Source organism: Eptesicus fuscus, chromosome 19 (assembly GCF_027574615.1).
Source record: "Eptesicus fuscus isolate TK198812 chromosome 19, DD_ASM_mEF_20220401, whole genome shotgun sequence".
Classification (NCBI taxonomy): domain Eukaryota; kingdom Metazoa; phylum Chordata; class Mammalia; order Chiroptera; family Vespertilionidae; genus Eptesicus; species Eptesicus fuscus.
In genome coordinates this window covers 12,181,234-12,193,971 of record NC_072491.1, presented here as the reverse complement: position 1 = coordinate 12,193,971, position 12,738 = coordinate 12,181,234, and the positions used below count along the sequence as shown (strand labels likewise).

Genomic DNA, 12,738 nt, shown 5'->3' with positions numbered 1-12,738 from the left:
TAATTGTGCTACTAAGTAACTGTAAGATATTAGATTTCATTTTTATATAACTTCCGTGGATATATAAGACACTATATCTAACCTACCTGTAATTGCTATCCTTTGGAGAGTACTCAGACCATACCACTTGTGATTGTAGGGCTATTATAAATATCAAATAAGATAACATATACAAAAATATTGTTTATAAAAATTTCAGGGAAAGAATAGAAAGTTATAGTAGCTTGGGTTACTATATTTAATTTGTACCTAATTTCTCTGAACTTTTCATAATAACTGCTTTTAAGTGATCAAAAAATTTATGAAAGTTTTCAGTATAACAAATTTCTATGAAGAACCTTGTTTTCTTTTTTTTAATGGTTTACATTCAATATTATTTTGTATTAGTTTTGGGCATACTGCATAGTAGTTAGATAATTTTATACTTCACAATATTTCCAGTATGCACCTGGCACCATACATAGTCAATATTATAGTTGTATTGACCATATTCCCTGTACTTTATATCCCCATGACTATTTTGTACTACGAATTTGTAGTTCTTAATCCCTTAACCTTTTTTACCCAGTCCCTCAACTCTCTTCCCTCTGGCAACCATCAGTTCTCTGTATATATCAAATCTGTTTAAATTTTGTTTGTTCATTTATTTTGTTCTTCAGATTCCACATGTTAGTGAAATCATATAGTATTTGTCTTTTTATAACTGACTTATTTCACTTAACATAATACTATCCAGGTCCCTCCATGCTGTCTCAAAGGGTAAGAGATCCTTCTTTTTTATTGCTGCATAGTATTCCATTGTGTAAATGTGCCACAGCTCTTTTATCCACCCGTCTACTGATGGACATTTAGGCTGCTTCCATAATTTGGCTATTGTAAATAATGCTGTAAAGAACATAGGGATACATACATCCTTTTGAATTAGTGTTTTGGTTTTCTCTAGACATATACCCAGAAGTCATTCACTGGGTCATAAGGCAGTTCAGGTTTTAATATTTTGAGGGAACTACATATTGCACCAATCTGCATTCCCACCAACAGTGCATGAGGGTTTCCTTGCTAAGAGAAATGTCAGAGTTTACTACCTATGTTTTCTTCTGAGATTTTTATGGTTTCACAACTGACATTTAAATCTTTAATCCATTTTGAGTTTAATTTTATGTATGGTATAATTTGGTCATCTAGTTTCATTTTTTGCATGGATCTGTCCAATTTTTCCAACACCATTTATTGAAAAGACTATCTTTATCCCACTGTATGTTCTTGCCTCCTGTGTCAATTGACCATAAATGGGTGGGTTTATTTCTGTGCTCTTATTCTGTTCCATTGATCAATATGCCTGGTATTGTGCCAATACCATGCTGTTTTGATTACTATGGCCTTATAGCATAGTTTGATGTCAGGTAGTGTGACACCTCCAACTTTGTTCTTCTTTCTCAAGATTCCTGCAGCTATTTGGGGTCTTTTGTGGTTCCATATAAATTTTCGGAATCTTTGTACTATGAAGAGATTTTTAAAGTTATGATGAACCATATTATTATTACATTTCTGCTCTAGGCGTGGAGTCACTGATACACAGTGATCAGACTTGAAACCTGGACCCACCAATAATTGGCTAACATGGATCAAGTCAAGTAACCTCATTTCTTTTGCTGTTTCCTCCTTCATAAAACATGGATACTAATAATATCTATCTCATAAGGATGCTGTGAAGACTATGTAAGGTAATCCATTTGAAAACTCTAAATTATCTGTCAGTAATATTGTTGCTTTCATTAGAAAGAGGTTGTACAGGTTGTGTATAGTCTGAAGCCAGACCATTTGGGTTTACAGCATGCTCGCCATTTACTAGTTGTGAAAATTTGGACAAGTTATTTGGATTAGTTTTTTATGCTTCCGTTTTCCCATCTGAAAAATGAAGACAATAGGAGAAGCAAATGTAATTATTATGAGGATTGAATGAGTTATTACATAAAAGCAATAAGTGAACAGTACTAGAAAGTGCTCAATAATAGCTGCAATAGTAACTTAATAAGCTACTTTGATATTCTGTGCTCTGAAAATATGAAAACCCCTAACATACAAAGAGGAGCTGCTCCATTATTCAGATTAAATGAGACCTAAATTATGCTCTAACCTCAGTGTGCATATTTTCTGGAGAAATTATTTTGGTGAAAATGATGGCAGGTGCTCCAGTTATTCGGACAGAAAAATCTGTTAAAATGGGAGTCATGATTGCTCTTCTTTCTTGATGTCGCCGTATGCTAAAAAAATAAAGAACAGAATTGTTAGCCATTGCATTATTTTTCAAGAATAAGTTTCATTAAATTTGTACAAGTCTTTGAACTACAACATGTATGACAAAATCACATGATTTTGGGAGTGCCTCTTTATATATACTAGTGGCCCAATGCACGAATGAAGATTCGTGCAAGAATGGGCCTTCATTCCCCTGGCTGCCAGCACCACCTTCGCTCTGGCCTGAGCCACCTTTCCACTTGGGCCCAGAGCGGCCTTTCTGCCTTCCCACACTGCCCAGAGGCCAGGAGCGGCTGGGGTGATCCGGAATGCCTGCGTCCCGCCCCGTCCCCAGCCACTCTGCGCCTGCATATGCAAATTAACCCACCATCTTTGTTGGGTTAATTTGCATACTCACTCCTGATTGGTTGATAGGCATCATGAAGGTATGGTCAATTAGCATGTTACTCTTTTATTAGATATATATATATATATATATATTTTTATTTTATTTTTTTTAATATATATTTTTATTGATTTCAGAGAGGAAGGAAGAGGGAGAGAGGGATAGAAACATCCATGATGAGAGAGAATCATGGATTGGCTGCCTCCTGCAAGTCTCCAACTGGGGATCAAGCCCACAACCCAGGCATGTGCCCTTGACCGGAATCGAACCTGGGACCTTTCAGTATGCAGGCCGACGCTCTATCCACTGAGCCAAACCAGCTAGGGCTATATTTATAGTCATAGTTCTGTAACTTCAGTACTTAACTTCAGATTTATAAAGGATATAAAAATCACTGAGATATTCAGATGTAGTCATTTCATATTAGTTTCATCCTAATACTTTTCAAAAAATTACTTTGTTTCTAATTCCTCTTATTTTTACAAATAGCTTATTATCTTTTTTGCTACCAATAACCTCACTGTTTTGTGATAATTTTTAATTTCCTATATTTTACATTACTGACCTTACAGTTGACAACTGTCTTCTTAACAATCTCACTAGGTTCCCAAGTGTATTCTAATCTTTGACATCTTTTTGTTAAGCTCTAAGAATCCTCTGTTCATTGATTATTGCTGCCTTTAAAGCTTGTGGGATGGCACTTCTGACTTTGATACTAAATGCTGCTTCATAATGAAACTGTATGTAGAGTAAGGAGCATTATTAGCCCCATATTACCTCTAAGGAAGGAGGTTCAGGAACAAAGATTACACAGTGGGCATGGGAGGCAACTTGATACCAGAGCAGTACTTGACCTCTGTTTTAATTCTTCTTTATACATTTTCACTTTTAATCAGTTATTTAGTATGATATTTCTACTCTACATTAAAAATTGCTAATAATTTCAAAGGAAGTATTGCAAACATGGTAGAGGATGAAATTAGAAAACCTTACTGATAAACCAAAGCTTGTGCTAGTACAGATCTTCAGGTCTACTATTCACATTCTTAGTTTCCACTTTATGAAATAATACAATATGTTTTACTAGCAAGCCATGCCCCCAAAGTTCCAAGGAACCATTAATTTATATTCCTCATAAATGCGTTCCTAGTATTTCTTTATTTTATAAAATGATAAAGTTGAGATCAGTGACTGACATGAAAAAGCCCAGAGAAACTCAAGTCTTTCTACTTGCTTTTCCAGTGGAGTCTTGAGGGTACTAGTATCTCTTGTTGAATTTTGCAATGGGCAGAGCTTTATATGGTGTCTGCCAGGAAATAAAATTGGATCATCTGGTTCTGTGGCACATAAGTATTAGATTTTAAGAAAGTCAATTTTAAAGAATTAAGAGATCTGGTGAATAAAGGGTAACAGGAAGAAAAATTAAAATCTGTGAATACAGAGAAAAGGTTGAGATTCTGAAAGACACCATAATTATAGCCTAATAGCTCAAATTCCATAAAGTGATCAATGTGAGAAACATGTACCATGTGATGTACTCTCATAGAGGAGTACTAATATATACCTTTTATTAAAAATACCTTAAAGTGGGAAATATGGCAAGAAACCAAATAAAAGCAAACATTACCTAAAGTACTAATGAAAAAAAAGCACTTTTCTGTATCATAACTTTTTCTCCATTATATGATGAATTAAATCAATTATACAACCTTTGAAAGACCTATGACCTTGGAAATAAAAAGAAAAGCTTAAAAAGTCAACAGTCCTATAAAACTATAACTTTTCTTGTATACAAGTGCTAACTTTTGTGTTATTCTCTGTTCAGTATTTGAGGTAATGATACACATTTTAAAAATCTTTTTTATTTTATTTTAGATTCAAATATGTTCAAGGATGAATTTTAAAGAAAAAAGCAACACAAAAATAACTACAACAAGAATTAAATTCTACCACCATTTTACTAGATAATAGTCTAGGGCTTAAAATAACAAAAGAGAGAAGCAAAACTCAAAATACTAACTGACATTATTAATGACGTCAAGGTCTTAGCCACTCTCAGTAAACCAAGAGAATAGATTTTTAATGGCCATTTTGACCTCAGACTAATTCTCGCATCCCTGATAGGCAGGATTTTGAAATGAGCTGGCTATTTGCATCTGGAAATAGAAACTACTTAGTGGGTAAAGGGTTTTAGTTGGGGGGAGAAGAAAATATTTGCAACTGGATAGAGTTGGTGGTAATAGATAGAGGTTGCGGTTACAAAATATTGTGAATGAATAAAATGTCATTGAATTGTTTACTTTAAATGGTTAACTTCATGTTATGTGAATTTCAACTCAATCAATTAACACACACACACACACACACACACACACACACACACACACACACTGTTTATTAAATAAACTGAGGAAACAATAGGAGAGATATAGCTAAGTTAAGACTAGATGGTCATAAAGTTCCATGAGAAAATTAGGCTCATCTTCTTTGTTGATGATAGAATTTGTGGTTTTGAAGAAATGATGACTTGTAAGGTTTTTAATCTGGTTCTATCTAAATCTGAAAACTGAGTGAAGTGGAGGAATGAGAGAACTTGATCCTGGTGGATATCATGTGATGTTTAGAGATCAGGACTGGTGTGCTGGATGTGTGGTATGCACCAAGATCCTCTCTTCAGGACCAAAACATGCTTTCCCTCCAGCTTCCTGACTGCACCTGCTGCTGGCTCAATGATTACACCTCTCTCCTGAATGTACCTGCGTCATTTTTGCGAGGTTTTTTACATGAATATTTTTTACTCTTCCTTAGGGGCACACTTAATCACTTGTCAATGAAGGGCTCTAATTATTCATTTTACAGTATGAAAGCACTTAGTGTTAGGAATGAATCAATGGAAAGGATGGTGACAATCTCTGTCCTTGGGAGATAACTGTCTTACTTAGAATTAAATATGCTAAATGCCATACGAGTCCACATAAGGGAACCTAATCTTCTCTCCTTAGGGCTCAGGGAAGACTTCCTGGAAAACAGGACATCTGCTCTGAGAGTTGAGGAGGCAAATGAAAAGGGTGGGTTAAGAGAGCTCCTAGCAAAGAGAAGATCACATACAAAAGCCTAAAAGCAAGAGACGATCTGTCTGAAGGAAGCTAAAAGAAGTTCATTATGAATACAGCACATGATGATAGAAAAGAGTGTGGGCACCTGAAAATGAAGAGCCTGTTAGGGGTATAGACTACCAGGGAGTATTTGGTTTTAGGCAAATCACTTATCTTGTCTAGGCCTTAGTTACTCCATGCATAATTAGGGAAAACCGTTCTTACCTCTATCATTGTGAAATTAGGTAAAGTGCTAAGCATTATGTTATCTATTATTGATATAATCACTATTATTAATGCCAAGACTTGGATAAATATAGTTTTGGTGTTAAAGGGACAGAAATCCAAAGCAATCACCATTGCAAAACTCTACACCCAATGTTTTAAAGAAATCCAATTAACAAATCAACATGGTATGTTATCAGCAACAGATGTTATTGAAACTTATAAATTAAAAATAAAAACAGTGAAAAATAACTAACACTTTCTTACATCATAAAAACTGTTTACAACATACAATGTATACTTTTTACAATATAAAAGTATCTTTAATGACCAGTACCTTCCTTCTAGCAAACAATTCTGTCCTTCTGATGAGAACCTCAAATAGCCCAGGTAAGATGGCAGTGGCTCTACAAATCTGACAGCTTACATTCAGGACTAATTCCATTCTACATTTTCCTGTGAACATACCTGCCTTTGGTTAAAATGAACTTTAAATAACCAACTAGTGTCATTTTTGCTTTTCTCCTCTTATTATTATGTGTGCTGCCAAAGCAAGCACTTCTCTTATTATTATAAGCAGAAAGCAGAAACTTAAAACAAAATCTGACCTTGAATACAATGGATTTCAAGGGAAAATGTGAATGTAACCTTAGCCTGAAGTGGAACCTTTCAGCAAATAGCAAGGTTTAAAACAATGTTAGCACAATCTTAAATTTGCAATAATTACAGTGCAATAGTAGGACTAATAGATTTCCAAGTAAAATCATGAAATTCAATTACAAAATATATTTTATGTTTGTCATGCAATGCAGAAGCAATACTAAAACCTTCAGGTTGGGCATGCTCAAGATGATATCACCAACTGGTCTGGCAAGGAAATATACAAAGTGCAGCAAGTTTCTCCATCACTCCTACCTGCTGGCCATGTTCCATTCCAGGGCTGGGTTCTGAGAATTTCTCTCGCTCTCTGTTAGCACCCCTCCTGTGCCAGTTTCCTTCTCTGGTTTCAGTTGATCCCACTGCGCAGTGCCAATATTGATGGACTGCAGGTCTATTTGGTATTGTCTATCTTCAATTTCTGATCCAGGGTCCCGAAGAATTCCTAAGTTCAAGGCTCTTCTGTAAAGGCAGCGGAAAAAAAGTAAATAGGTAATGCCAATTTTCTATGATTATTTTGTTCACTAACATAGTATTATTTTTTTCCCCTTTGGGTTACTGATGAATACACTAGATTAGTCAAATCTACGAGGCACGTATTGAAAAGTTACCACAAATTATGACTTGAAAATGTATCCAAAAACCTATCACTTACTGTAACCTACTTGATAAGGAGTTAGTTACTCCTAGCTCTGTACTTTTTTCTCTAAGAACTTACACACACATGATTTCAATCATGGAGATGCTGAGGTTCTATTATTATTTCCATTTTTATTAAAGAGAAAGTAATTCAGAGAGGCTCACTTAGCCAAAATTACCCAGGTAGTAGGTGACAAAACTGCCACCTAAATACAAGTTTTCTGACTCAAAAGCCAGTCTCCTTTCCAATGCTATCATGTACCTTCCTCGGTCTTTTGATGTCTTGTTAGGAAGAGTCTTAGAGCCTTGTTAATCTACTTCATTCCCTGCCTCTTGCCTTCGATACATTATAAACCCAACTGTCATATAGATAAATTGTTAAGAACACTACAGTTTACTGGTGTAGAAACACGGTGAGGCTGGCCCATTTAGAGTTGGGACTTTGTTCTTATTGGACCCAATGCTCAGCAAAGAAATAAAATTACCAGTGGTTTAAAGCTAAATTAGAGGAAGAATATGGTTAAATTTTTCATGAAGGTTTCAGAATAAAAATAGCAAGCCAGTATGGTAGGGTGGGAAGGTTTAGGAGCCAGATCAACCTAACTTGGTGGGAGTTTTCGAACTGTTTAATTTTGTAGGCTCACAAATACTTTAAAGTGAGTTATCTAAAGGAAAGTAATATTTGGTCTCCAAGAAAATGTCAATCAGTAAAAAGAACCCTGAAATAACATAGTGAATAAAAATAGTTTTACTAATATACATACTTTAAAAACCTACAAATGCAGGTTTAGAAAAAATAAAATTAAATTAATTACATCAATTGAACACTAATAAAACTAACTGAGGAGGTGGGAAAGTTGGATCCTAGAGTGAAAATTGCAGAAAGAAGGTAAAAATATGATTAAGATGATGCCTCGACTAAGTAAGTAGTGTGGGTCTGACCATACCCAGAAGTTGGTCAAATATTGATCACTGAAATTTAAGACAGGTGATGTCTAGGCCAGTTGCTCAGGAGTGGAGATAGCATGCATTGGGCCAAACAGGATGAGGGCTGAGGCTAATGAATTCAAGGGAAGAAAGGAGCAGGGAGAAGCCTGAATTAAATGAGCAGGCAGATCATGTGGGGAGATAGCAGAGAAAGTTATAATAAAGTAACAGAGAAACAGACAGGCATTAGTCAAGAAGCCAGATCAGGAACTAGAGAAACAAAAATGGATGGATTTTCCTTATTCCTGAGGGAACAGCCAAACCTGGGTCTAACTTAGAAACATTACAATCTAGAAATGGGCATGCAATGAAAAGTGGCCTAAAGTTTTACATGAACACAATAACAGCATTAGAAATAGGGCTCATAACCCTCTCCGTGCTCCTAAGGTCTCTCTACATAAAGCAGTACAATAACATCACAATGATTTATCAATCTTCTCCAATATATCATAATCAATAAATGCTGTTTCAATTCAGTGATTTTAACGGACACAAATCTTTACAAATCTCAAGTGAAGAAGTTAATCTGTCCACAGCCATAGAAAGCACACAGTCTTTAAACAGGAAACTTTTGATTCAGTTCCACATAAATTCTAACTTATCTTGGGCACTTGGTGGCCTAGCCAATTTTCCTAGATTGTTTTCCCCATATAAAATTTGCATTTACTTATTTTAATCTAGACAGTGCTTTTTACAATGTAAATAAATTCCTTAAAGATATTTGAAGGTGAACTACTTTAAGAATCCTTGAAAAAAGAAGTAATTTTGAAAATACAATTAGTGCTATATTAGCACCAATTAGTGCTATAATAAAAGACAGACAAAGCAACCTAGTCCAGCATTAACACCAGGCTTTCTGTTTTCCTGGGCACATGGAGAAATGGCATAATCAGAAGATTACAACCACAAAAACACTGAGTGTCATCAGTGGTTTTCATTTAGGCTTCAAATTCCCCATATTTTGTCTTGGCCATATTCCTCCCATCATCCATCTGTGGAAAATATGACTTTCCACAGGTTCTTCTTCCCAATGGAAAAATGGTTTATATATTGAGCAATAGCCAGCTACTTCTAACCATGCTAATTGAAAATTTTCAAACTGTCTAAGAATCAAGATTGGAGAGTTTTTCTCTTTCTATTTGCTTTTGAAATTAAGTTATATATTTGTCCTTTTAAGCTGATTTGAAAGTTCAGAGAAATATATAGTGTTGGGATGTGTAAATCCAACTTAAAAGTTAATTGTGAAACCATTTAAATGCAAATTGCAGAGAATGGGTAAGCAAAAGATTCATGTGAACTTGGGTCTCACTTTCCAATGGCCATAAGCTTACAGAAATTAACTTTTCTGTGCTTGAGTAATTTCAATATTAAGACTAATATAGAGATAAATAAAATATATGCCTGAAAATTAAACTATTCTTAAGAGGTCCATTATAAACTTTATGAGCATGCCTTAAGTATATTATCTTTAAAAGTTCTGAATTAATAGTATATCTAATCATCAACTAATCATAGATAAAAAGGCACCAAGATATAACAAAGTCTACTTTTCTAATTATGAAACAACTATAATGAAACTGATAAAGATAAATGTTCTTTAATATTTCCAGGGTCAACTGTTTCCAAAGTATGGAATATTAGAAACCCTGAATGAACCTTCTTCTGCAACAACTAAAATGCTGAAAGCAATTTAAAGTATCACTTTAAACACATCTCAGAGCTGGCAACAATGATCAGAAACTGTAAAATCCCTCCAAAAAAGTGAACCAGGATCACTAATAACTAAGCGCCCCAAACCAGCTTTCTGCTCTGATAACTGTGCAGGAAGAGATAAAGCTCAAGGCCCACCCAAAGTGATAAATCTGCTTAATAGGAGACCTTGCTTATAAAGCTGATGTCACGAAGGACTACATCACCATAAAAAATTAGATTAAAAACAGCCCTTCTAGGAAGCCTTTTGGTGATAAAACAGTTCTGTATGTTCATTGTATTGGTGGCTGCCTGACCCTACATATGGATAAAATGCAAAGAACTATGCACACATACACAGAAATGAGTGAATGTAAAACCGGTGAAATCTGAATATAGTTGTGGTGGATCACACTGATGTAAAATTCCTGGTTTTGATACTGTACTATAGTAATGCAAGAAGTTATGGCAAGATATGAAACAATGAAACTACTAGAAAAAAAAAACCATAGGGGTATCTCCTTGGCATCATTTTGTTAATGAATTTTTGGATTTGACAGCAAAGGCAGAGGCAAAAATAAAAAATAAACAAGTAGAACTACATCAAAGTAAAATGCTTCTGCAAAACAAAGGAAATCATCAACAAAATGAAAAGGCAACCTTTGGAATAGGAGTAAATATTTGCAAACCATATATCCAAAATACAGAAGAAACTCATACAATTCAATATTAAAAAGAAAATAACCCAATTAAAAATGGGCAAAGGATTTGAATACACATTTTTCCAAAGATATACAAATGTTCAAAGGGTACATGAAAAGGTGCTCAGTATCTCTAACCATCAGGAAAATTAAAATGAAAACACAATGAGACATCACCTTACACCTACTAGGATGTCTACTAGCAAAAAGACAATGGATATCAAATGGTGGGGGGATGTGGAGGAAAGGGAACCCTCGTACACTGTTGGTGGGGATGTAAACTGATACAGCTACTTTGGAAAACAGTATGGAGATTCCTCAAGAAATTAAAAATGAACTACCATCTGAAACTATCCTACTCCTGGCTATATCTCCAGAGGAAATGAAATAATTATCTAGAAGAGATATCTGCATTCCCATGTTCATAGTAGCATTATTCACAATAATCAAGATGTGGAGTTAAAGTTAGAATGTAAAATAAGAAAAGATCAGAAAAATTTGGACAAATAACTTATAAAAAGAATGAATCCACATCTACACTAATAAGAGTAACATGCTAATTGACCGTACCTTCACGACGCCCACATCCAATCAGGAGTGAGTATGCAAATTAACCCAACAAAAATTGAGATTTAATTTGCATACGCAGGCACTGAGCGGCCAGGGGTGGGGCGGGACGCTTGCGTTGTTGCCATGGCGACGATGCAGGCATTCCACACCACCTCAGCCACTCTGGGCCTCTGGGCAGCATGGGAAGGAAGAAAGGCGGCTCCAGCCAGAGTGAAGGCGGTGCCGGCAGCCAGGGGAAGGAAGGCCCATTCTTGCACGAATCTTTGTGCATCAGGCCTCTAGTATAACTATAATCACAGTAAACACAAATGATTTAAACTTCCCAGTTAAAAGATAGAGCTGTCAGATTGGATTTAACAAATCACAGTTTTATTCTGTGTGTGTGTGTGTGTGTTTATGAAATATACCTAAAACATAAGCACACAATAAGACTAAGTGTCAAAATTATACTAGGGAAACAAGCCAAAAGAGAGCTATAGTAATTATATTAACATTTGACAAAACACACTTTAAGGGGAAAAATTATTAAAAATGCAATTACTACCTAAATATAAGAGATCCAATTTGCCTGAAAGTTAAGACAATTCTAAATTTATTTGTAATAACATAAATTCAAAACATAAAAGAGGCCACTTTGCTATACTCGAAAGTGGTGCATAAGAGTACTGAATACAAACTGTGGTTTTAAAAATGAAAAAAATATATATGAAAGAAAAACTGACAGATCTACAAGGAGAAATTAACAAATATATCAAACATGGTAGAAAATTTCAACCCACTTAACTCAGAAATAGATCAACTAAGCACATTAAAAAAACAACAACTAAGAATACATAAAATTTAAAAAAGTAATTCTGATGAAGTAGACATTTATAAAATACAGTATTCAAAAACTGGGGAATATACATTTTTCACAAGCACACAGAAACATCTATAAAAAAACAATAAATCACCTGATTGGCAATAAAGTTAGCCTCAACACATTTCAGGGAATTAGTATCAGATGGATTATATCCCCTGAGCTTAATACAAGTGTTAAATATTTTATTTAAAAAGAGAACTGCAAAACTGCCTATATTTGGACATTTAAAAGCATATTTCTTAGTCACTCACTGGTCAAAAAATCATAAAAAAATAAGAAATACTTAAAAACAAAATACTATGAATCAAAGGTTATAGGATATAAAGTGGCAATAAGAGGGAACTTTATTGCTATATGTTTGTTTTAGCAAAAAAGAAAGGTTCAAAATTAATGAGGTAAACATAAAAAGGCAGAGTAAACTAAAAATTACAGGGAAGAAAATAAGACCAAAAATTAATACATTTTTTGTAAATGACAGAAGTCAACAAACCAAAAATAAACAAACCTTCAGCATTTAAGGAAAATAAAGAGATCAAGAGAGAAGGCCAAATAAACTATATTTGCAATGAAAAAGAAAACATAAGTATGATGTGGTGGAGATTAAGCAGATAGTAAGAGGATATTAGAAATATTTATAGCAACAAAAATTTTACAATATTGTGAGGGGAA

At 34.6% G+C, this 12,738-nt stretch overlaps 1 protein-coding gene across 1 annotated transcript in view; it reads right to left on the bottom strand.

The window, feature by feature from the left end:
- The window catches only part of VPS13B (vacuolar protein sorting 13 homolog B), a 593,664-nt gene that overhangs the window by 249,709 nt on the left and 331,217 nt on the right, over positions 1-12,738 (bottom strand). The window contains exons 31-32 of the mRNA XM_008148507.3: positions 6,880-7,083; positions 2,138-2,264 (exon numbers count right to left, since the gene is read on the bottom strand). Of these exons, the coding sequence (XP_008146729.2) occupies positions 2,138-2,264; positions 6,880-7,083 (331 nt within the window). The remainder of the gene's footprint in view (positions 1-2,137; positions 2,265-6,879; positions 7,084-12,738) is intronic.